The sequence below is a fragment of the Lithobates pipiens genome, unplaced genomic scaffold (genome assembly GCF_037356315.1).
Source record: "Lithobates pipiens isolate NorthernLeopardFrog02 unplaced genomic scaffold, aLitPip1_a1.2 Scaffold_8, whole genome shotgun sequence".
NCBI lineage: Eukaryota > Metazoa > Chordata > Amphibia > Anura > Ranidae > Lithobates > Lithobates pipiens.
The window spans coordinates 40,582,935-40,610,110 of NW_027507903.1; the positions used below are offsets into that span (position 1 = coordinate 40,582,935).

The 27,176-nt window shown below is 47.3% G+C and overlaps 1 protein-coding gene across 1 annotated transcript in view; it reads right to left on the reverse strand.

The window, feature by feature from the left end:
• The window catches only part of RLBP1 (retinaldehyde binding protein 1), a 117,106-nt gene that overhangs the window by 71,281 nt on the left and 18,649 nt on the right, over positions 1-27,176 (reverse strand). The window contains exons 2-4 of the mRNA XM_077469733.1: positions 16,616-16,655; positions 14,559-14,687; positions 10,451-10,655 (exon numbers count right to left, since the gene is read on the reverse strand). Of these exons, the coding sequence (XP_077325859.1) occupies positions 10,451-10,655; positions 14,559-14,687; positions 16,616-16,627 (346 nt within the window). The 5' untranslated portion in view covers positions 16,628-16,655. The remainder of the gene's footprint in view (positions 1-10,450; positions 10,656-14,558; positions 14,688-16,615; positions 16,656-27,176) is intronic.

Sequence of the window (27,176 nt, forward strand, 5' to 3'; positions counted from 1 at the left end):
TGACATCAGCAGCGTGACATACAGCAGTGACACCTGCACCGTGATAGAGTCATCTGACAACAGCACCGTGATAGAGAGCACTGACATCAGCAGCGTGACATACAGCACTGACACCTGCACCGTAAGCAGCCCCAGGAGGAAGTCAGCATAGCACAGGGATGGTGGGAGCCCCTCATAATGAGCATAGCACAGGGATGTTGGGAACCCCTCATAATGAGCATAGCACAGGGATGGTGGGAGCACCTCATAATAAGCAGCCCCAGGAGGATGTCAGCATAGCACAGGGATGGTGGGAGCCCCTCATATTAAGCAGCCCCAGTAGAAATATGACACTGCTCAACCTCTTCAAAGAGGAGGGTATGGGCATATAGTACGGTGTGCTTTTTTTGGACAAGGAAGTGAGCCAAATGAAGAAAGAAGGTCTCTGTGCTCGATTAAAAAAATTGTTTATAGACATATACATGGTCTACTGGTCACATGTGTTGAATTCCTCCGAGATCCATGCCTCATTCATTTTTAGACATGTGAGGTAGTTAACACTGTCGTGAGCTAGGCAAGTACGCTTATCGGTCACGATCCCCCCTGCTGCGCTGAACGTCCTTTCGGACAGGACACTGGATGAGGGGCAAGCCAACAGTTCGATTGCAAATTGGGCAAGCTCTGGCCAGAGGTCAAGCCTGCCCACCCAGTAGTCCAGGGGTTCATCACTCCTCAGAGCGTCCACATCGGCCGTTAACCCGATGTAGTCGGACACCTGACGGTCTAGGCTTTCCCTGATGCTGGATCCGGATGACACCTGTCGATGGGTCGGCTGAAAGAATGACCTCATATCCGAAGTCACCAACACATCTTCAAACCGGCCTCTTCTTGCAGGCGCTGTTGGATTGGTACCCGCAACTCCTTCTCTGGGAGTGGGAATTGCTCCTTTGCCAGCGCACGCAAAGGCAGAATGCAGCATTTCTCGAAGCAAGGCCTGGAAGTGCTCCATTCTGCCAGCCCTCTGTGGGTCTAAGTACGTTGCCACCCAGTACTGGTCCTTGACCCTTATGCTTTTTATACGGGGGTCCCTATTAAAACACTGGAGCATGAAGGCCCCCATTTGCACTAAAGTGGAAGCGGTGTGGTGGCCTGGATCCTGCTCATCATCCAGGATAATGTCGTCCTCTTCATTCTCCTCTCCCCATCCACGCACAACAGGGATCCCAGAAAGGTTTAAAGCATGCTCTTCTTGCTCCTCCTCATCCGCCCCGGCACCATCCTCCTCTGACTCCTCTTCAGACTCCTGTTGTTGACTTGTCTCAGATAGAGTAGCCCCCCCTGGGAATTCATCCAGCATTGCGACTTCCTCATCTGCCCGCTCCTGCTCCTCCACAGCTTGATCAATGACACGACGCAATGCACGCTCCATAAAGAAGGCATAAGGTACCATGTCGCTGATGGTGCCATGGCTGCGACTGACCAGTTTGGTGATCTCCTCAAATGGCCGCAGAAGTCTGCATGCGTCGTGCATGAGCAGCCACTGGCGCTGTGAAAAAACCCCCAGCTCCCCAGAACCTGTCCTGCCACAGAGTTCATACAGGTAGACGTTAACTGCACATTTCTGCTGGAGCAGCCTATCAAGCATATAGAAGGTTGAGTTCCATCGCGTCGGGCAATCGCAAATAAGACGTCTGACCGGCAGATTGTGTCTCCGCTGAATGTCAGCAAGGCGAGCCATGGCCGTGTAAGATCTTCTGAAATGGGCCGAGATTTTCCTTGCCTGCCGCAAGATGTCCTGGACCCCAGGGTATTTGACAAGGAATCGCTGCACGACCAAGTTTAAGACATGTGCCATGCATGGCACGTGCGTGATTTTGCCCTGCTTCAATGCGCTAAGCAGATTGGCACCGTTGTCACACACCACTTTACCAACTGTCAAATTGAGCGGTGTTAGCCACTGATCTGCCTGTGAACGCAAAGCTGAAAGGAGTGCCGGGCCAGTGTGGCTCTTGGCCTCCAGGCACAACAGGCGCAGCACGGCATGGCAACGTCTCACCTGGCATGTCGAATAGGTTCTGGGGAGCTTGGGCGGCGCAGCGGCAGAGACGCTAGCAGCGGAAAAGGAGGAGTCAGCCGAGGAGGAGAGGGAGGAGGATGGAGTAGGAGGAGGAGAAGAAGAGTCAGGCCTGCATGCAATCCGTGGCGGTAAAACCAAATCTACACGGGTGCCACGGGTTACATGCTTGACGGCCGTCAGAAGGTTCACCCAGTGGGCAGTAAAAGTGATATACCTTCCCTGCCCGTGTTTGCTAGACCACGTGTCTGTGGTCAGATGTATCTTGGTACCGACACTGTGTGCCAGAGATACATTTACTTGCCGCTGAACATGGCCATATAGCTCTGGGATGCCCTTCTCTGAGAAATACTTCCTTCCTGGGACCTTCCATTGTGGTGTTCCAATGGCCATAAATTTGCGAAAGGCCTCCGAGTCCACCAGTTTATATGTCAGTAGTTGGCAGGCTATGAGTTCTGACAAGCCAGCCGTCAACCGTTGGGCAAGAGGGTTATCCGGTGTCATCATTTTTTTACGCTCGAACATTAGGCCCACGGAAGCCTGCCTTTTTGCAGAAAAACGTGAGCTTGGCGTGATGGAAGGTGGAGTGGAGGACAATTGTGAGGAGAGAGGAGAAGGAGAAATAGAAGACAAGGCTGGACGGTGAGAGCCTGGAGTGTGGCTTTGTGTGTTCCGTTGCTCCCACTGGGCTCGGTGATGGCTGCTCATGTGCCTTCTTAAGGCGGTCGTCTGTAGGTGAGTGTTGGGCTTACCGCGACTAATGCGTTGACTGCAAAGATTACAGATGGCAACGCTATTGTCAGCAGCGGACACGTTAAAAAAAGCCCACACTGCAGAGCCATGTGCCGGTGTCCTGGGAGCGCCAGATGTGACCGTACATGGTCGATGACTCGCTCCTGATACATTTGCAGTCTGCTTTGTCCCTCCTGTGCAATGTAAGTTATTCCTGCTTCTCCTCCCTATCTGCTGGTCCATATCTCCCTCTGAACTCCCCTCCTCTTCCTCTCTTGTGGGCACCCACGTGACATCACTAGACACGTCATCGTCGACGTCACCTTCTCCACCGCTATAAGTAGAGATCTCGGAGTAGGCAGCAACACCGGGGACCAACCTCCTCCTTGGGCTGATCTGGGTACTGTCGTCAGACTGCTGAGTAGCGGTTGTTGCTACCTCCTCTTCCTGATCCAATACCCAGAGTGGCTGCGCATCAGAAATGTCTTGATATGGATCGGAAAATAATTCCTTTGACTCAAGCGGATGGTATGTGGTGGTGGTGGTGTTGTTGGTGGTAGTGTCTTTGGGGGTGCACATAGCAGAGAGTGAAGAAGAGGGTGCAGATCGAGAGGATGAGGAGGGTGCAGAAGAGTAAGGCTGAGTGAGCCACTCAACCAAGTCTGGTGCGTCCTTTAAAGTAATTGAACGCACCTTCTGCAACTTCCCACTTTGGCTCAAGCCTGTTGCTCCTGCCCTACCCCTACCACCCCTGCAGAAGGGCCTGCCTCTTCCTCTGCCTGTCATTTTTAAAATGACCCTGTGACAAAACTCTCAGTCCCTATACCGATGAAGGACTGCTGCAGTATAGGGCAGCGGTCAGCATTAGTGCACCTCAACCCTATGTATTGTGGACCTATACCGTCCTTATAGAATGGCAGACTGTACCTCACTCAACCCTATGTACTGTAGTACCCTATACCTTACCAGTCCTTATAAGGACCTTTGTGGAACAAGTATGTTGTGTGTGAGTGATTAGCAGACTGTATGTCAGTCCCTATACCGATGAAGGACTGCTGCAGTATAGGGCAGCGGTCAGCAGTAGTACACCTCAACCCTATGTATTGTGGACCTATACCAGTCCTTATAGAATGGCAGACTGTACCTCACTCAACCCTATGTACTGTAGCAACCTAGACAGACCAAGTTACCAGTCCTTATAAGGACCTTTGTGGAACGAGTAGGTTGTGTGAGTGATTAGCAGACTGCACGTCAGTCCCTATACCGATGAAGGACTGCTGCAGTATAGGGCAGCGGTCAGCAGAAGTGCACCTCAACCCTATGTATTGTGGACCTATACCAGTCCTTATAGAATGCCAGACTGTACCTCACTCAACCCTATGTACTGTAGCACCCTAGACAGACCAAGTTACCAGTCCTTATAAGGACCTTTGTGGAACAAGTAGGTTGCGTGTGAGTGATGAGCAGACTGTACGTCAGTCCCTATACCGATGAAGGACTGCTGCAGTATAGGGCAGCGGTCAGCAGTAGTGCACCTCAACCCTATGTATTGTGGACCTATACCAGTCCTTATAGAATGGCAGACTGTACCTCACTCAACCCTATGTACTGTAGCACCCTAGACAGACCAAGTTACCAGTCCTTATAAGGACCTTTGTGGAACAAGTAGGTTGTGTGTGAGTGATTAGCAGACTGTACGTCAGTCCCTATACCGATGAAGGACTGCTGCAGTATAGGGCAGCGGTCAGCAGTAGTGCACCTCAACCCTATGTATTGTGGACCTATACCAGTACTTATAGAATGGCAGACTGTACCTCACTCAACCCTATGTACTGTAGCACCCTAGACAGACCAAGTTACCAGTCCTTATAAGGACCTTTGTGGAACAAGTAGGTTGTGTGTGAGTGATGAGCAGACTGTACGTCAGTCCCTATACCGATGAAGGACTGCTGCAGTATAGGGCAGCGGTCAGCAGTAGTGCAACTCAACCCTATGTATTGTGGACCTATACCAGTCCTTATAGAATGGCAGACTGTACCTCACTCAACCCTATGTACTGTAGCACCCTAGACAGACCAAGTTACCAGTCCTTATAAGGACCTTTGTGGAACAAGTAGGTTGTGTGTGAGTGATTAGCAGACTGTACGTCAGTCCCTATACCGATGAAGGACTGCTGCAGTATAGGGCAGCGGTCAGCAGTAGTGCACCTCAACCCTATGTATTGTGGACCTATACCAGTCCTTATAGAATGGCAGACTGTACCTCACTCAACCCTATGTACTGTAGCACCCTAGACAGACCAAGTTACCAGTCCTTATAAGGACCTTTGTGGAACAAGTAGGTTGTGTGTGAGTGATGAGCAGACTGTACGTCAGTCCCTATACCGATGAAGGACTGCTGCAGTATAGGGCAGCGGTCAGCAGTAGTGCACCTCAACCCTATGTATTGTGGACCTATACCAGTCCTTATAGAATGGCAGACTGTACCTCACTCAACCCTATGTACTGTAGCACCCTAGACAGACCAAGTTACCAGTCCTTATAAGGACTTTTGTGGAACAAGTAGGTTGTGTGTGAGTGATTAGCAGACTGTACGTCAGTCCCTATACCAATGAAGGACTGCTGCAGTATAGGGCAGCGGTCAGCAGTAGTGCACCTCAACCCTATGTATTGTGGACCTATACCAGTCCTTATAGAATAGCAGACTATAGCTCACTCAACCCTATGTACTATAGCACCCTACACCAGGTTATTACCTTACCAGTCCTTATAAGGACCTTTGTGGAACAAGTAGGTTGTGAATGATTAGCAGACTGCAGCAGAAGGGCAGCAGTCAAGTATAATATTCTTTCTATATTTGGAAGAAAGAATATTATACGTGTACAAGCCTATTACCATACCACTGATACCAGTCCTGAAAAGAACCTTTGTGGACCTAATATAGTAATAGCTACTGATTAAACTGACCCTCACTGCCTCACACACTGCTTCCTGCCTGTCCCTATATAAACTGACAAAACAGAGGCTACTGGAACAATAACTGGAATAGCACTTTTGTGGACCTGATAGTAACAGCTAATGACTAAACTGATTGTCCCTACAGCAGACACACCGTCCTGTCCCTTTCTCTAAACTGACAAAAGACACTCAGGCTGCTGCAACAATCAGTAGCACAGCAAACCTATATACACCTAACACCTATACCAGTCCTGAAAATAACTTTTGTGTACCAAATAGCTAGCGATTTGGGTCACTGCAATCTCTCCCTGCTCCACACAGCAACCTCTCCCTATAGTGACAGAAGAAAGAATGTAAAATGGCCGCCGGATCGGGTCTATTTATAAGTTAGGGGGAATGTCCAAGTGTCCATGTGCTGTAATGTCTCAATTGGCTGTCCTTTACCCCATGATGGATGTGTCATCATAGGTCAAAGTTATTTTACACAGTAAACACGGAAGTCCGCCGGGCGAACGGCGCCAATAGTCCGCCGAACGGGCGGACCGCGAACAGCCGAAATTCGCCACGAAACGACCGCCGGGCGAACCGTTCGGCCATCACTACAGGCCAACTCCAGGCAACTAAAAAGTCACCCCTTGCAGTGGGGTTACACCCAAACTGCAAGGGTTGATAGCTTGTTTTGTCTAGGGGAGAGGTGAATCACATCAGAGGGCTCTGCAGGCCACTGGTTGGGCACCCCTGCCCTAGACCAAAACAAGTAATTAAACTTTGCGGTGCAGGGACAGTCCCACTGCAAGATATATATTATTAGTTGCCAGATTTGATCTTTAACCACTTGACCACTGGGCACTTAAACCCCCTTTCTAACCAGACCAATTTTCAGCTTTCGGTGTTCTCACATTTTGAATGACAATTAGTCATGCAACACTACCTATATGGCATTTTTGTCCTTTTTTTCACACAAACAGAGCTTTCTTTTGGTGGTATTTAAAACATTGGTATAAGTTCTTAGTACAGCCCCGTATTTGATCCCTTCAGCAATATTCTTTATAAAGGAGAAAAGAAAAGGGGAGCAAAAAGTAAGATAGTGTGAAAGAAATAAAGCAAGCTGTTAACTACTAGAAAACCTTCTATAGATTAATTTTCCTTCACTGCCCTGGATGAAGATCACAGACTAGTGTCAACAAAGGCCCAAGAGGAAGCACAATAAGTACCAAAGGGTTGCATGAGGCCCACAGGCTACAGGTTGGGCACCAGGGACCCAGACTACCAGTTACTTTACAAGTGATATGATTTCAGCCTCTGTTATGCATCAGGAAAATCACAAGCATTGCTAATGGATGAAAATGAAGATCACAAGTCATGTAATCTGTTCCATTTGCTAAGCTTTAGACTATCTGTGCAGCGATCACATGCTTCTGGTATGACCTCATCACAATAGGAAGAGGAGTTTGTCACTTACAGTGTTACAATACATTTTACTATACACTTGGATTTTACAAGTTACGCATCAGATGCGGTGTGATTATTCCAGGAAACAGATGGAACACCTCCCCAGATCATTGCAGAGAGATGGCCCTTACTTTATTCCTAAAAATGTGTAACTGAGGCTCTACCAAACCTTGCACATGGGGAGCTGAGGTTAACAATTTTACGTACACTCAAAAAATGTGTTTTTCACTACATAGTATATAACACATGCAGTGCTTGTGTCATTATCTACATCTCTAATATTGCGGGGTATTCCGGCTTTCTGCACAAAAGAAAAAAATGACAATAACACATGGAATAAAACAGATAATTATGAACCAACCAAACTCAATATGTTTTCTGAAATGTTATTTTGGAGAATTACGGCAATAAACTGTTACAAAACGTTATAGTTTTATGCTGGTACATTAGTGCCATCTAATGGTCAGACATTTAAGTCATTTTAAGGCCAAGTCCACCTTTTGCAAAAAAATTTATGCATGCAACTGCATTTATTAATAATACATGTGCATTTAGAATTATTATTTTTTGTATTGAAACCTGCATAGAATTGATAAGTGGGTCACCAGCAATGTTCTCGATCCTGGAGACTATTCATCCAGGAGCAGATCTGTACCAAGGTATGGCTAGAGTTTCCAGCTTTTCTTTAAGCCAAACCCGAACACTTTAGTGGCCTGGGACACCTTGGGTGCCCCAAGGAGAGTAGTAATGTGGTACACATAGCATGCTGCATTGAACAGCGGGTGTGGCCAAATTGCCCTTGCTGGCCGCCTTGCCTCCCAGTGATGCCAAACCTGCCCCCAGACAGCTGCCCGCAGCAGAATTGTGTGCGACTATCTTGGTTACTTGGCGAGCCACAGCTTGGTCTGAATAATGTGTTCGGGTTTCAGTCCATCTGACATGTGATTCAAAACTCGGCCTGTCTGGGTGAATCCTGGACAGGTGGTAACCCTAGGTACAGCCCTTCAGTTATGGAGCTGGAGGAAGTATGAATGGACTACAAGTGTAGTGATTCCATTGAGAACTTAGAGTCCCTCTGCCGCAATGTAAGTTGGGTCATGTAATTCCCCTCTTTGCAGATCTCTATATATAAATCATGCAGTTTTCTGGGCAGAGTCACTCACAGCTGTATGCAATTTGATTAATGACAGGAGCAGGTGGGGACATGAACCCCTGGATTCTGTAACACTCTGACCATGTGATTGTAACATGACTCATGGTCAAAAAAGGTGAACCTCTCTTTTAAGCTGTATTCTTATGCCGTGTACACATGAGCAGAATGTCTGACAGAAAAAGTCAGATAGAATTTTTTCATTGTATATACCTATCGTGTGTATGCCTCATCTGACTTTTTTATAATGACAATTCTGACGGACCTAGAAATAGAACATGTTTTAAATTTTTAGACGGAACCAATTCCTATTGGGAAAACCGCTTGTCTGTATGCTTGTTCCGACGGACCAAAAACAACGCATGCTCTGAAGCAAGTTTTCTAGTCCCGTCGTACGTGTTGTACATCACCGCGTTCTTAACGATCGGACTTTGGTGTGATCGTGTGTACGCAAGACAGTTTCAGCAGAACTCCGTCGTAAAAACCTTTAGAGTTTTTTTCCGACTGTGTGTACGCGGCATCACAGAGAAACTATTATTTTAATGGAACCAATTTACAGAATAACATTGATTATGACTTAGAGTTAAAAGAGAAGTATGGACTTTTTTAAAATTTAGAATCATACTTACCTGGGTGTATGCTGCATATGTCCCCTGTCGGCTCTAAAAATGAGAACCGATCGATCAAACACCACCGATCTCTTGGTTCTCAGTCACTGCTCTCTGCGCTGCCCCCTCCTCACTCACTGGAGTGCTGGGCTGTGGAGTGGGCAGGAGCATCCGGCTCAGGCTCTCAGTGGCGCGCTGAGCCAGGTGTCGGTCCAGGGATGTGGGCAGATCCTGTCTTCATTGTCACGATTTTGCTCGAGCCTGGATCGACTCTGTGACATCAGCGGGCTTCAGCCCACTGTCTGCTGAAAACAGGCCACAGGAGTGTAGCTCAAACTATGATCCACAGGAGAAGTACAGCCAAATGATCTTTGGCTGTATTTTTCCTTTAAAACCTTGGCGTTTAGAGGGGAATGCAGTTTGTTTTTTAGGTAGCATGTAGAGGAGATTATACCCTATAACTTTGTCCTTTCTGGGAAAAGTCACAAGACTCTGGATAGCCCTCTACTCCTCACTCAGGTATATTTCAATATACACTCCTTGGACACCACCCTCCCTCTGGTTTTCTCTCTGAACTATGGTTGCCACCTGCCCCGGGATTCACCCAGACAGTCCAGGTTTTGAATCATGTGTTCATGTGTTCAGGCGGACTGAAACCCAGACACATTATTCAGATTGGGCCATGGCTCCCTGAGTAACCAAGATAGTCACACACAAATATGTCTGGGGGCAGGTTCGGCGACACTGGGGGGGCAGTGTGATGAAGAGAGATTTGGCCACACCGCATTACTACTCTCCTTGGGGCATCCAAAGGTGTCCCTGGCCGCTAAAGTGTTTAGGTTTGGCTTGAAGAAAAGGTGGCAACCCTACTTTGAATACTGTTAAATGGATATGGTGGTGTAATAGGTCCAGTAAAGCGCCAAATGATAAAAACCTTAGTCCAAAATCTTTATTGTTCAACTGGTTACAACCTGCAGTATCTGAGTCTATTTAACGTTCTGCTATTTCCCCCAGCCTTGATGAGGGGGATGTGTGGTGCCAAAACGCGTTGAGTTCCTTGCTGTTTTAACCAATTAAATAATAAAGATTTGGGCTCTTAAGGATTTTACAGTTAGTGCTCTCTAGGACATATTACACTTGGGTTTCTCAAGTCAGGTCAATGTTCTCTTCTGGGGGGGGGGGGGGGGGGGTGTCTACGTCTTTTTTGAGCTGCTGAATACAGCCAAGTAATGACTTTGTCCACATTTTGATAAACTGTGAAAGTCCATACTCAGCTCCCCTCTACCACTTGAATACGGGTATAGGGGGAGCAGTAATGTCATCCACCCAGGTGAGCTCCAACACCATCGACATCAAAGCTGACTCGTGGAGGTCTCCTGGGCAGGTGACACCATCTCTTACATTGCAAATAATCTTACCAATGTCTGATCGTGTATTGGACACCTTATGTATAGTTTAGTGATCACAATTCAGCTTCTTGGATGACTATTATCCTTACCTTTTAGAAGATCATAAGCTCGGCTGACATCATATTTTCTTGCCCGTATGAATCTCAGAAAGAAACCATCTCCCTTCTCAGCAACCTTCTCTGCTACAGCTTTACAAAGGTCATCTCCAGTGCTGGCTTTCTCCTTTATTATTGACCGCAGCTCCTTCACTGCTGATTCTTTTCTCTCATCTGTCTCATTTAATTCATCTTTAGCCTAGCATAAAAATAATCATACATAATAAAATCATTATTCCCCATGCTGCTAAAGATGGGATCTATGGGTTTGTATAGTTTTACAAACAAAACTGTTAATATATATGTATTTGTGATAAGTTAAAGTGTTGTCAAAGGATTTTACACAATTCTTTTAGGCTCCATTCACACTTGTGCAACTTGTCGTGCGACTTTGGACACTAAAGTCGCATGACAAGTCACACGACATGTTTTTCAATGACAACTGTTCTAATATGTGCAAACTAAAGTCGTTACAAAGATCCATGCACAATTTTGGTCTGACTTTCATGTGACTTGAGTGCCATAGACTGCAATGTAAACCATCATAAGTCACATAAAAGTCGCATGAATGTTCTAAATGCGACAGTTGTGCAACAGTTGTCCATTATCCTTGGTCAAAGCCTAAGTTGCATCCAAGTCACACCCATCCAAAATTGCATCAAAGTTTCACTCCAAAGTCGTAGGACTTTCGAAGTTGCACAAGTGTGAATGAAGCCTAAGCCCTTGTACACACGGTCGGACATTCTGACTGAAAATGTCCGATCAGACCGTGTTGTCGGAAAATCCGACCTTGTGTGGGCTCCATCGGACTGTTTCCGTTGGAATATCCGACCGACAAAGTTTTAGAACTGGGCTATAAAATTTTCTGACAACATGGCTCCGATCGGACTTTGATCGTTTGTAGAGAATTCCGATCGGACAAAGTGCCACGCATGCTCAGATCAAATTCCTAGACCAAAGCTATTGGCTACTAGCCTGAACGTAGTCCCGTCGTAATGAAATAACGTCATCACGTTCTGAATGATCAGATTTTCCGACAACTTTGTCCGACCGTGTGTATGCAACACAAGTTTTGGACAAAATCCGTCAGACAAAATCCAACGGATTTGGTTGTTGGAATGGCCGACCATGTGTACAAGGGCTTAGAAGTTAAATTGGCCATGATCAAGACATATTAAAAATAGAGTTTATCATTTATTCACCATTTTGGCAATAATCGTGAGATTTTGATGAAATTTCACCATATCAGTGATGAGCTAAGACTTAAAGAATATGCAAACCCAAAATGTCATATTCCTGATATGTATCTGCTGTACCATGTATCCTGTTCTCTTTGTATTGCTTCCTTTGTGTGAAACCCCTGATGTTACTGCCAGTCCCTCAAGATGTAGAAACATTTTAAAGATGATCAGTGGAAACAGGATGCGCCTGAGCATAAAATAAATTAGCAAAAATGTTAAACTAACTTCTTTTACATTGTCATTATAGGGTATTGTTTGTAGAATTTTGAGGAAAATAATGAATTTAATCCATTTTGTAATAAGGCTGTAATATAACAAAATGTGGTAAAAATGAAGCGCTGTCAATACTTTCCGGATACACTGTAGAGCAGATCAGGCATTAGGTTTGTCAATTACCTACATTTAGGGAGTTCTTTATAAATAAACTTTATAAAAGAGACTATGAATAAGGGAAAGTTACTCTTATGCCGCGTACACACGTAGCGGACTATCCGGCGGACTTAGTCTGGCGGACTTCCCGCCGGACTTTCCGAACGGGCTACTTGCCCACACACGGCACTTTTTCAGCGGACTAATACGGCCTACTAAGTCCGCCGGACTATCCGCCGTACTTTTGAAATGAACGGACTCGCCCACACACGCGGAGGAAAGTCCGCTCATTTTGAGCGCGTCTCCAGGTAGGCAGGGCCCGCAAAGGATGCGTCGCTGGCCCCGCCACCTGGTATGGACTTAAAGGGGAACCCCAACCCCAAAAAAAATCGGCGTGGGGGCCCCCCCCAGGTCCACATCAGACCCTTGTCCGAGCGCGCTACCTGGCCGGCCAGGAAAGGGGGGGACGAGCGAGCACCCCCCCTCCTGAGCCGTACCAGGCCGCCCACCCCAAAGCACCTTGTCCCCATGTTGATGAGGACAAGGGCCTCTTCCCGACAACCCTGGCCGTTGGTTGTCGGGGTCTGTGGGTGGGGGGCTTATCGGAATACCACCCCCCCACCCTATGTGAATGAGTATGGGGTACAATGTACCCCTACCCATTCACCTGTAAAATAAAGTAAAAAAAAAACACAACACACAAGGGTTAAAATAGTTTATTGCACAGCTCCGGGGGTCTTCCGTCTTCGGGGCGCTTCTCGCCGGACTCCTCCGCTATCTTCTTCTAGCTCTTTTGCTAGTGGAGGAGCCCGGCTTTCTTCCTCGCCGCCACCCTCTTCTTCCGACTTCAGGAGTCTTGTCCCCCTCTTTGGTTCTTCTTTCCAGGCCACCGCGCCGCCTTCTAGCTCTTTTACAGGCGGTGGCCCGGTCTTCTGTCGCCGCTGTCGTCACCGCCTTCTGTTCTTCTCTTCTTCTCTTCAGATGTTGCCTCGTCGTATCCTCCGCTCACAATGGCACCGATGCGACACGCGGCGACTTATATAGAGACATCACCGGATGATGTCCCCGCCCATTATGGTGTCACAGTCCCAGAGGATGCTGGGACTGTGACATCATAATAGGCGGGGACATCATCCGGTGATGTCCCTATATAAGTCGCCGCACGTCGCGTCGGTGCCATTGTGAGCAGAGGATGCGACAAGGCAACATCTGAAAAGAAGAAGAGAAGAACAGAAGGCGGCGATGACAGTGGCGACAGAAGACCGGGAGAAGAACCGAAGAGGGGGACAAGACCCCCGAAGTCGGAAGAAGAGGGCGGCGGCGAGGAAGAAAGCCGGGCTCCTCCGCTAGCAAAAGAGCTAGAAGAAGATAGCGGAGGAGTCCGACGGGAAGACCCCCGAAGACGGAAGACCCCCGGAGCTGTGCAATAAACTATTTTAACCCTTGTGTGTTGTGTTTTTTTTTACTTTATTTTACAGGTGAATGGGTAGGGGTGCATTGTACCCCATACTCATTCACATAGGGTGGGGGGGCGGTATCCGGGGGCCCCCTTATTAAAGGGGGCTCTTGGATTCCGATAAGCCCCCCGCCCGCAGACCCCGACAACCAACGGCCAGGGTTGTCGGGAAGAGGCCCTTGTCCTCATCAACATGGGGACAAGGTGCTTTGGGGTGGGGGAGGCCGCACGGCCCCCCCTTCCCCAAGGCACCCCCCCATGTTGAGGGCCTGGTACGGCTCAGAAGGGGGGCGCTCGCTCGTCCCCCCCCCCCCCTTTCCTGGCCGGTCGGGTAGCGCGCTCGGACAAGGGTCTGATGTGGACCTAGGGGGGGGAAACCCACGCTGATTTTCGGCGTTGGGGTTCCCCTTTAAGTCCATACCAGGTGGCGGGGCCAGCGACGCATCCTTCGCGGGCCCCGCCTACCTGGAGACGTGCTTAAAATGAGCGGACTTTTCTCCGGGCGGGAAAAGTCCATTCATTTCAAAAGTATGGCGGACTGGCATACACACGGCCGGATTGTCCGCCGAAATGCAAGTCCGGCGGGAAGATTGGAGTGCAAAACTACTTTCTAAGTCCGCCGTACTTTCGGGTAAAAAAAGTCCGCCGGAGGCTACACACGGGGGGGATTGTCCGGCGGACTTGAGTTTGCCGGATTTTTCCACCCGATTGTTTGATCGTGTGTACGCGGCATTAGTGACTAGTTCAGTGATGGCGAACCTTGGCACCCCAGATGTTTTGGAACTACATTTCCCATGATGCTCATGCACTCTGCAGTGTAGTGAAGCATCATGGGAAATGTAGTTCCAAAACATCTGGAGTGCCAAGGTTCGCCAGCACTGGACTAGTTAGATATATTTTACTCTCTGGAAACAAAGAGCCTGACTGGTCACCATGGGCAACTTCACAATTTTTTTCACAGTCCCATTTCTTGTGTTTTTTATAAGTAGACCCCCATGGTTGATGATTCAGTTTTTTCCACCTACAGCTTGCTTACCTTCTGTACTGTGTGTTCTGGAACCTTCTCACATTTGCCAAACACTGGGCCATGGTCTTTGGTTGTCAGACGTTCCAACTTGGCACGGAGGGACTGTTCCTCCTCAGTTACTATACGGTATGTTCCTGTCTGGATATAGAGAACATACATCATCAGTGCAAGGCAACAAACATTTTATTCGGAAAATGGAGTACTGGATGAGGTTGCATAGTGGAGGTATAGTTTGCATTGTTCTAGGCCAGTGGTCTCCAAACTGTGGCCCAGGGGCCAGATGTGTCCTTTTTGCTTGCCTTTATCTTACCCTTGGGGCACTATTCCTCCCACTGACATCAACAATGGGACACTATTCTTCTCAATGACATCAATGATGAGGAACTATTGCTCCCACTGACACCAATGATGGGGCAATATTCCTCCCACTGACACCAATAACGGGACATTATTCCTCCCACTGACACCAATGATTGGCCATCATTCCTCCCACTTGCTGCAACAACGGGGCACAATTGCTTCCACGAACATCAATAGTGGGGCACAATTCCTCCCACTGACTCCAATGGTTTGGCACTATTCCTTCCACTGATACCAGTTATGGGGCACTATTGCTTCCACTGATACCAGTTATGCAGCTCTATTCCTTCCACTGACACCAATGATGAGGCGCAATTCCTCCCACTGACACCAACATCAGGACACTATTCCTCCCACTGACACCAATGGCGGGGCACTGTTCCTTCCGCAGACATCAATTATGATGCACTGTTCCTTCCACTGACACCAATGATGGTGCACTGTTCCTTCCACTGACACCAATGATGGTGCACTGTTCCTTCCACGGACACCAATAATAGGGCATTGTTTACTCCAATTGATGCTGGGGCATTTTCTACACTCACTGGCTACAGTCTGGCCCTCTCAAGGTCTGAAGGACAGTAAACTGGCCCTTTATTTAGAAACTTGGGAGACCTATGTTCTATGCTATAAGCCTTAAAGCAGTGTTCCACCCCCCCCCCCCCCCCACAAAAAAAATTTGAGTCAGCAGCTACAAATATTACCTGTCCAGGGAGCCCGCGATGTCTGCACCCCAGCAGATTTTCAGATCGGCTCTCGGGTGCTTCCGCCACCATTCGTGGTAAGGGAAAATGGCAGTGAAAACTTTTGGCTTCACAGCCAGTTCCCTACTGCGCATGCGCCAAGCGTGCTGTGCTTTCTAACTGGCCCAGTGGTGGAGGAAGGAGGAGGGACGTCTCCTGGAAGTGGGGACAGGTACCGTTCAAAAACAGATACCGGTTCCCCCCGAAAGACGCCAAATGGCACTGGGGGGGGGGGGAGCAGATGAGCAGAGCTTTCACTTTTGGGTGGAACTCTGTTTTAAGAGGATATTGCAGTGATGAGCTTAACAAATGTCAGAGATCCCAACAGTGACATAGAAAGATTAGAATCGGAGTAATAGGGGTCGCAATGGAGAGTTGGCTGACTCCAGTTTAGGAAATAAAGGGGTCAACTGTTCATTTTTTTTTTTTTTTCAAATGATAAGTGCACGTACATTCTTGTTCACATTGCATAAAGGTGCATGTGTTATACAATGGAGGATGGTAAGCAGACAACCCCAATATCAACCTTGTCCTGGCCAACCTGGCCAAGAGACTAGTCCCATTGATTGGAGTGCCTCTTGAAGGTGCACTTACAGAATTGTTTCCAATACTGGTACTGTCCAATACTTTGACCCAGATTCTTTGCTCGTGTTTTTAAAAATAGCCCTCTTTTTTTTTTTTTTAAATAGACTCATGATGAAGTTCTCTGCCTATTTGAATACAAAATATTTTTGCTCTTTGTGTAACTAAAAGCTCAGTGTGGCTATTAGTCTCTGAACCCATCAGGAAAATCCATTTGTCACATGACCCAACACACACAAAGAAAGAAATCCTACAAGTCATGGAAAAGCATTCATGCCAACTAAAAGGTATTTGTTTAGAAAACAAATAAAAAGTCAGGAATGGAAAAAACACAGGACGGAGTGAGAATTTACAGATTCAAATGAAAGGTTCAATACTTACAATGTCAGACATCTCACTTCTTCGATGTCCACGCAAGAAGCTGGAGAAACAATTAAAGAGAAGGAAATAAAATACAACCTGTAAAATTGAAAAAGCTCATTATATAACTGTATATATATGATACATGCTTCTCCTTTGTTATAATATGTGCATAATAAGTATTCTACAAGACCCTTCTTTTCAAGAAAAAGTAGGTATCTTCTCATTATTGAAAGAAAATTGGCAACTGATCCAATTTAGGGCTTGTTCATGTAGCGCCTACCCCCAGAGGGGCCATTGCACATGACCCAGGTCTCTAATAAGCTTGCCATAGATTAATCGAATTTCAACAGGGTTCTGCCAGCCAAGATTTGATCCATCTATGGGTTGGATGGTTGTACTGAAGTTGATCTACTTCAGTACAAACAACCTGTCCATAGATGGATTGAATCTCAGACGGTCCCTGAGATTCATCTATGGCAAGCTTTAGTCTAGGGCAAATGTGTAAAACACAAGGCCCACAGGTGGCATTTGGTCCACCAGACCATTTCACATGGACCTCACACCCAGGGGAAGGGATGGAAATTTGATATGGACAGCCTGTGAGAGCTGAACCCTGCACACTGTGCATAGCACACCACTAAACCCTACACTCTGTATAAAGTGCACTCCTCAACACGGCACTCTGTACACAGCGCACCCCTGAACTCTGACTCTGTACACAGTGCACCCCTGAACTCTGCATTCTGTACACAGCGCACCCCTGAACACTGTACTCTGTACACAGCGCACCCCTGAACACTGCACTCTGTACATAATGCACCCCTGAACACTGCACTCTGTAAACAGTGCACCCCTGAACACTGCACTCTTTACACAGCGCACCCCTGAACTCTACACTCTGTACACAAAGCACCCCTGAACTCTGCACTCTGTACATAGTGCACCCCTGAACTCTGAACTCTATACATAAGGCACCCCTTAACTCTGTACATAGCGCATCCCTGAACTCTGCACTCTGTACATAACACACTCCTGAACTCTGCACTCTGTACATAATGCACCCCTGAACTCTGTACATAGCACACCCCTGAACTCTGTACATAGCGCACCCCTGAACTCTGCAAACTGTACGTAGCATAGCCCTGAACTCTGCACATAGGGCACCCCTGAAACTTCACTCTGTACACAGTGCACCCCCTAACTCTTCATTCTATATATAGCGCACCCCTAAATTCTGCACTCTGTACATTGGGCAACTCGGAAAGCTGCACTCTGTACATAGGGCACCCCTGAAACTTCACTCTGTGCACAGTGCACCCCTGAACTCTTCACTCTGCACATAGCACAGCCCTGAACTTTGCACTCTGCACATAGCACACCCCTGAACTCTGCACTCTATACATATCACACCCCTGAACTATGCACTCTGTATGTAGCACACCCCTAAATTCAGCACCCTGTATGTAGCACACCCCTGAAACTTTACTCTGTACACAACACACCCCTGAACTCTTCACTCTGCATATAGTGCACCCTGAACTCTGCACTCTATACATAGCACACCCCTAAAATCTACACTCAATACATAGCGCATTCCCTAAACTTTGCACTCTGTACATAGTGTACTCCTGAACTCTGTGCTCTGTACATAGGCCACCCCTGAAACTTCCCTCTGTACACAATGCACCCCTGAACTCTTCATTCTGCACATAGTGCACCCCTGAACTCTGCACTCTATATATAGTGCACCCTTAAACTTTGCACTCTATATGTTGGGCCCCCCTGAACTCTACACACTATACTTAGGGTACCGCTGAAGCTTCACTCCGTACACAGCTTACCCCTGAACTCTTCATTCTGCACATAGGGCACCCCTGAACTCTGCACTTTATACATAGGGCACCCCTAAACTCTTCCCTCTGTACATAGTGCACCCCTGAACTCTGTACATAGTGCTCCCCTAAACTCTGCACTCTGTACATTGGGTACTCCTGAACTCTACACTTTGTGCACAGCACACCCCTGAACTCTTCACTCTGCACATAGCACAGCCCTGAACTTTGCACTCTGCACATAGCACACCCCTGAACTCTGCACTCTATACATATCACACCCCTGAACTATGCACTCTGTATGTAGCACACCCCTAAATTCAGCACCCTGTATGTAGCACACCCCTGAAACTTTACTCTGTACACAACACACCCCTGAACTCTTCACTCTGCACATAGTGCACCCTGAACTCTGCACTCTATACATAGCACACCCCTAAAATCTACACTCAATACATAGCGCATTCCCTAAACTTTGCACTCTGTACATAGTGTACTCCTGAACTCTGTGCTCTGTACATAGGCCACCCCTGAAACTTCCCTCTGTACACAATGCACCCCTGAACTCTTCATTCTGCACATAGTGCACCCCTGAACTCTGCACTCTATATATAGTGCACCCTTAAACTTTGCACTCTATATGTTGGGCCCCCCTGAACTCTACACACTATACTTAGGGTACCCCTGAAGCTTCACTCCGTACACAGCTTACCCCTGAACTCTTCATTCTGCACATAGGGCACCCCTGAACTCTGCACTTTATACATAGGGCACCCCTGAACTCTTCCCTCTGTACATAGTGCACCCCTGAACTCTGTACATAGTGCTCCCCTAAACTCTGCACTCTGTACATTGGGTACTCCTGAACTCTACACTTTGTGCACAGCACACCCCTGAACTCTTCACTCTGCACATAGCACAGCCCTGAACTTTGCACTCTATACATATACACCCCTATACTCAGCACCCTGTATGTAGCGCACCCTGAACTCTTCACTCTGCAAATAGTGCACCCCTGAAACCTCAATCTGTACACAGCGCGCTCCTGAAACCTTCCCTCTATAAATAGCGAACCCCTGAATACTGCACTCTATACATAGCGCACCCCTGAACTCTGCACTCTGTATGTAGCGCACCCCTGAACTCTGCCCTCTGTATGTAGTGCACCCCTGAAACTTCCCTCTGTACACGGTTCACAACGCACTCTTGGCCTGGTATTTATTGCGCCTTTAACAATCCTCCCACTGTTAATACAACTTGGCCACATCCACTGTTTGATTCGGTTTGGGGGGAGTGGGTTGTGGTTGAGTTACTTCACCTATTAGCTGAGATAAAAAGCCCTGGGTACATTTATACAGTCTTACAGACACAACCAGCTATTTGAGGACTTCCATATTTCTGATGAAGCCTGCAATGAAATTGAGTTTGACACCCCTTGTCTAGGGGATGTCTTTTTGTATATTTATTGCAGTGCTTTAAACAGGAGAGAGGTATGAGGGTGCAGGAATGGATACCCCAAAATGCAAAACAAATACAGTAGGACAGATTCCTAAGTAAAAATCCTTTAACAACAGCCACTGTTGGAGGTAAAGGGGATAGCCAACTAATTTGGGACTCTATACGAGCAGTTCAAGTCCATGTAGCAATCTGTGACATTCAGTTCCCCAAAGCACAAGAACACCTGGGATCCAAGATCACTTTCCAGTAAGATGGAAAAGGGTCCTTCTTCAGGCCAGTCTCCACAGGTGATACCCTCCAGCAATATCCTTAGGCAAACTTCCTTTGAGCCATCAGCCAAGCACAGGCTGAGGCCCAACAGCAACTCTTCTCAGTAAAACTAACTCACTGCCTCCCAGGGGCCCTAGAGGAATCACACTGATGAACAGCCCTGCCAAACATTTATCTTCACCCCAGCCACTTTCTGGGCACCCCCTCCAAGGCATTGATTGAGGTCATATAAATATTAATAACTTCAGTGGATGACTCTCTTCCAGAGGCAGACAAGAGCAATCAACCTCTAAGCTTAAGTAAACCTGGGCAGACCTAGAAAATGGATTGCCACTTCACTGAATACAGCAGAGCCAAAAAAAAATAAATTCAGCCTGACTAGGGCAGGGTGCTATAGTGTTACCTCCTGAAGAGCAATCTACATTGCATCGCATTTCAGGGGGTGTTTGGCAGACGTTAAGGAGGCGATATGTCACTTGAATGGGTCATATTTGTCAGGCGATATTGCCCCCCCAATGGAATAGGAGGGGGGGATTTTTTTCTGCTCCGCAATGCAAAGTGTAATCTAAGCTGCATGGGTATTACCTTGTAGGGCTGCCTTTAGAGCTTAGGAGGAGTGGTTGAGAGGGGTGGTAAAAACATGGTTCAACTGCCTTTTTTGACCGCCTCCCTAGCTGAAAGCCTTTTTAGCTAGCTTTTAAAGTAAGGAACACACTGGAGGGCTTTGCACGGTGCAAACAAGCCACAACTTTATCCAACACAATTGCCAGCTAATCAAACACGCCACCCTGCTACACAAAGTACAGAGACAGGCATGTTATCTATGAACTGAAGGGGATTCATTGATTGTTTTTGAATTTACTGCAGCCATAGAAACACTTTGTAGAAGAACTACCTGAATCTGCCATATGCATTGGAAAAGCTACTAAAAATGGCTGCAGAATTTGAATCTGGTGCAGGCCATTTAATAGGGCCATACCACCAGAAAAGTGTCATATATGCTTTATTGAATCCCCCCCCCCCCCCCCCCCGAGTGTTTTAATGAGGAAAGCTATAGTGTTGGCAACCCTTAGGATTTAGTTAACCTTTAGGGAGTATCTCACCAAAAATGAAATGCCTATTGCGAGGGATGCTAAAAATTTGATAAATATCTTAACAAAGACGTCTGAGAAAATCAGTAAGCCAATCACTCAAGCAGGAAGTGGCATTTGTGGGAGCGTTCCATACACCAACGTTGAACAGAACGTCTCCAGGTTGCCATATTTCATTTAACTAAAAACGTTAACTCATAATAACATTAAATTACAAAATGACTTGTGTGGCTATTTTTTATAATATATTCTTTTTTTGGGGGGGGGTATCTCTTACTAGTTCCATTGATACAAACAAGAGTCAGTAACACAGTATAGCAACAACAAGTTCAGAAGTTGACACTGAAAATTATATAAATGTATTCCGTGTGACTTTTTTAAAACTCAACAAAAACAATGTTAAAGAAAATGGTATCAATGGCGAGGTCCCTGAGATATACACTGAATTTCAGAGAAGTTCACTTGGGTTCCACGTAGCCGACTATCCGACGGACTTAGTCTGGCGTACTTCCCGCCAGACTGTCCGTCGGACTTTCCGAATGGGCTACTTGCCCACACACGGCACTTTTTCAGCGGACTAATACGGCGCACTAAGTCCGCCGTACTATCCGCCGTACTTTTGAAATGAACGGACTCGCCCACGCACACGGAGGAAAGTCCGCTCATTTCGAACGGGTCTCCAGGTAGGCGGGGCCCACGAAGGAGACGTTGCTGGCCCCGCCACCTGGTATGGACTTAAAGGCGAACCCCAACGCCGAAAAAAATCGGCGTGGGGTCCCCCTCCAGGTCCACATCAGACTCTTGTCCGAGCACACTTCCCGGCCGGCCAGGAAAGGGGGGGAGGAGCGAGCGCCCCCCCCCCGAGCCGTACCAGGCCGCGTGCCCTCAACATGGGGGTGCCTTGGGGAAGGGGGGCCGCGCGCCCCCCCCACCCCAAAGCACCTTGTCCCCATGTTGATGAGGAAAAGGGCCTCTTCCCGACAACCCTGGCCTTTGGTTGTCGGGGTCTGCGGGCGGGGGGCTTATTGGAATCCGGAAGCCCCCTTTAATAAGGGGGCCCCCGGATACCGGCCCCCCACCCTATGTGAATGAGTATGGGGTACAATGTACCCCTACCCATTCACCTGTAAAATAAAGTACAAAAAAAAAAAACACACACAAGATAAAATAGTTTATTGCACAGCTCCGGGGGTCTTCCGTCTTCGGGGGTCTTCTCGCCGGACTCCTTCGCTATCTTCTTGTAGCTCTTTTACTAGCGGAGGAGCCCGGCTTTCTTCCTGGCCGCCGCCCTCTTCTTCCGACTTCGGGGGTCTTGTCCCCCTCTTCGGTTCTTCTGCCGGGCCACCACGCCTTCTTATAGCTCTTTTACAGGCGGTGGCCCGGTCTTCTGTCGCCGCTGTCGTCGTCGTCGCCACCTTCTGTTCTTCTCTTCAGATGTTGCCTCGTCGAGTCTCTATGAGCTTGCAACATCTTACCACTGGGAGTTTTGCCCATTCCTCCTTGCAAAACTGCTCCAGCTCCTTCAAGTTGGATGGTTTGCGCTTATGAACAGCAATCTTTAAGTCTGACCACAGATTTTCTATTGGATTGAGGTCTGGACTTTGACTAGGCCATTCCAACACATTTACATGTTTCCCCTTAAACCACTCAAGTGTTGCTTTAGCAGTGTGTTTGGGGTCATTGTCCTGCTGGAAGGTGAACCTCTGTCCTAGCCTCAAATCACACACAAATTGGTACAGGTTTTGCTCAAGAATATCCCTGTATTTAGCACCAGCCATCTTTCCCTCAACTCTGACCAGTTTCCCAGTCCGACTGCTGTGTTCTTTGGGTGATATGATGTGTTGGGTTTGCTCCAGACTTTTCTGTGATCGCCAAAAAGTTAAATTTTAGTCTCATCAGACCAGAGCACCTTCCTCCATACATTTTGGGAGTCTCCCACATGCCTTTTTCGCAAACTCAATACGTGCCATTTTGTTTTTTGCTGAAAGTAATGGATTTCTTCTGGCCATTCTGCCATAAAGTCCAACTCTATGGAGCGTACGGCTTATTGTCATCCTATGTACAGATACTCCAGTCTCTGCTGTGGAACTCTGCAGCTCCTCCAGAGTTACCTTAGGTCTCTGTGCTGCTTCTCTGAATAATGCCCTCCTTGCCTGGGCCGTGAGTTTTGGTGTGCGGCCGTCTCTTAGGAAGGTTTGCTGTTGTGCCATGGTCTTTCCATTTGATTATGATAGATTTGATGGTGCTCCTAGGGATCAGCAAAGATTTGGGTATTTTTTTATACCCTAACCCTGTCTTGTACTTCTCAACAACATTGTCCCTTACTTGTTTGGAGAGTTTCTTGGACTTCATGGCAGTTTTTGGTTAGTGGTGCCTCTTGCTTAGGTGTTGCAGCCTCTGGGGCCTTTCAAAAAGGTGTGTATATGTAATGACAGATCATGTGACACTTAGATTGCACACAGGTGGACATCATTTCACTAATTATGTGACTTCTGAAGGTAATTTGTTGCTCCAGAGCTTTTTATGGGCTTCATAACAAAGGGGGTGAATACATACGCACATGCCAATTATCAAATTTTTATTTCTGAAAAATAGTTTTATGTATATATTTTTCTAATTTTACTTCACCAACTTAGACTATTGTGTTCTGATCCATCACATATAATTCAGATTAAAAAAACATTGAACTAAAGGCTGTAATGTAACAAAATAGGTAAAAAGCCAAGCGGGGTGGATACTTTTGCAAGGCACTGTACGACATGGTTTTGTGCAGCTGGCCCACCCTGCCATAGTATATATATCCAGGGGGGGGTTGGGAAGCAGTCAAGAAATATTTTCTCCCCTGCTCTCAAATTTTCTTCTCACTATGGAGGAAAATGAAAGTCAATTTGACCTTACCAACTATTTGAAATTGACTAAATGTTCCAAAAGTGAACATTTTAGAAATAAATTTAACAGGTAAAGGGCCAGCTTTTAGGCTGTGTAGTAGTGATGGCCGAACGGTTCGCCCGGCGGTCGTTTCGCGGCGAATTTCCGACATTCGCGGTCCGCACGTTCGAACGCCTTTTTCCGTCGTTCGCCGCGGCGGACTTACGTGTTTAATGTATACAAGAACTTTAACCTTTGGTGACACGTTTATCATGTGATACAGGACAGCCAATTGAGACATGACAGCACATGGACACTTGTACATTCCCCCTAACCTATAAATACACCCGATCCGGTGGCCATTTTACATTCTTTCTTCTGTTAAGATAGGGACAGGTTCCTGTGTGGAGTAGGGAGAGATAAACCACTAGCTATTTGGTACACAAAAGTTCTTTTCAGGACTGGTATAGGTGTTAGGTGTTGATAGGTTTGCTGTGCTGCTGATTCTTGCAGCAGCCTGAGTGTCTTTTGTTAGTTTAGAGAAAGGGAAAGGACGGTGTATGCTACAGGGACAGCCAGATTAGTCTTTCATCATCATCATCATCATCATCATCATTAGCTGTTACTATCAAGGTCCACAAAAGAGCTGTTCCAGTAACCACTAATCGTTCTCTTTTTTTGCCAATTTGTATAGGGACAGGAAGGAAGCAGTGTTGTCAGGCAGTGAGGGTAATTTTAAAGACTTGCTGTTATTATTAGTTCCACAAAGGTTCTTTTCAGGACTGGTATCAGTGGTACAGTAATAGGCTTGTACATGTATAATATTCTTTCTTCCAAATATAGAAAGGATATTATACTTGACTGCTGCCCTTCTGCTGCAGTCTGCTAAACATTCACAACTCACTTGTTCCACAAAAGTTCTTATAAGGACTGGTAACTTGGTATAGGGTGCTACGGTACATAGGCTTGAGTGCGGTACAGTCTGCTGTTCTGTAAGGACCGCTATCGGTCCACAATAGATAGGGTTGACGTGCACCACTGCTGACCGCTGCCCTATACTGCAGCAGTCCTTCAGCGGTATAGGGACTGACGTACAGTCTGCTAATCACTAACACACAACCTGCTTGTTCCACAAAAGTTCTTATAAGGACTGGTAACTTGGTATAGGGTGCTACGGTACATAGGCTTGAGTGCGGTACAGTCTGCTGTTCTGTAAGGACCGCTATCGGTCCACAATAGATAGGGTTGACGTGCACCACTGCTGACCGCTGCCCTATACTGCAGCAGTCCTTCAGCGGTATAGGGACTGACGTACAGTCTGCTAAACACTAATACACAACCTGCTTGGTCCACAAAAGTTCTTATAAGGACTGGTAACTTGGTATAGGGTGCTACGGTACATAGGCTTGAGTGCGGTACAGTCTGCTGTTCTGTAAGGACCGCTATCGGTCCACAATAGATAGGGTTGACGTGCACCACTGCTGACCGCTGCCCTATACTGCAGCAGTCCTTCAGCGGTATAGGGACTGACGTACAGTCTGCTAAACACTAATACACAACCTGCTTGGTCCACAAAAGTTCTTATAAGGACTGGTAACTTGGTATAGGGTGCTACGGTACATAGGCTTGAGTGCGGTACAGTCTGCTGTTCTGTAAGGACCGCTATCGGTCCACAATAGATAGGGTTGACGTGCACCACTGCTGACCGCTCACCTATACTGCAGCAGTCCTTCAGCGGTATAGGGACTGACGTACAGTCTGCTAATCACTAACACACAACCTGCTTGTTCCACAAAAGTTCTTATAAGGACTGGTAACTTGGTATAGGGTGCTACGGTACATAGGCTTGAGTGCGGTACAGTCTGCTGTTCTGTAAGGACCGCTATCGGTCCACAATAGATAGGGTTGACGTGCACCACTGCTGACCGCTGCCCTATACTGCAGCAGTCCTTCAGCGGTATAGGGACTGACGTACAGTCTGCTAATCACTAACACACAACCTGCTTGTTCCACAAAAGTTCTTATAAGGACTGGTAACTTGGTATAGGGTGCTACGGTACATAGGCTTGAGTGCGGTACAGTCTGCTGTTCTGTAAGGACCGCTATCGGTCCACAATAGATAGGGTTGACGTGCACCACTGCTGACCGCTGCCCTATACTGCAGCAGTCCTTCAGCGGTATAGGGACTGACGTACAGTCTGCTAAACACTAATACACAACCTGCTTGGTCCACAAAAGTTCTTATAAGGACTGGTAACTTGGTATAGGGTGCTACGGTACATAGGCTTGAGTGCGGTACAGTCTGCTGTTCTGTAAGGACCGCTATCGGTCCACAATAGATAGGGTTGACGTGCACCACTGCTGACCGCTCACCTATACTGCAGCAGTCCTTCAGCGGTATAGGGACTGACGTACAGTCTGCTAATCACTAACACACAACCTGCTTGTTCCACAAAAGTTCTTATAAGGACTGGTAACTTGGTATAGGGTGCTACGGTACATAGGCTTGAGTGCGGTACAGTCTGCTGTTCTGTAAGGACCGCTATCGGTCCACAATAGATAGGGTTGACGTGCACCACTGCTGACCGCTGCCCTATACTGCAGCAGTCCTTCAGCGGTATAGGGACTGACGTACAGTCTGCTAATCACTAACACACAACCTGCTTGTTCCACAAAAGTTCTTATAAGGACTGGTAACTTGGTATAGGGTGCTACGGTACATAGGCTTGAGTGCGGTACAGTCTGCTGTTCTGTAAGGACCGCTATCGGTCCACAATAGATAGGGTTGACGTGCACCACTGCTGACCGCTGCCCTATACTGCAGCAGTCCTTCAGCGGTATAGGGACTGACGTACAGTCTGCTAAACACTAATACACAACCTGCTTGGTCCACAAAAGTTCTTATAAGGACTGGTAACTTGGTATAGGGTGCTACGGTACATAGGCTTGAGTGCGGTACAGTCTGCTGTTCTGTAAGGACCGCTATCGGTCCACAATAGATAGGGTTGACGTGCACCACTGCTGACCGCTCACCTATACTGCAGCAGTCCTTCAGCGGTA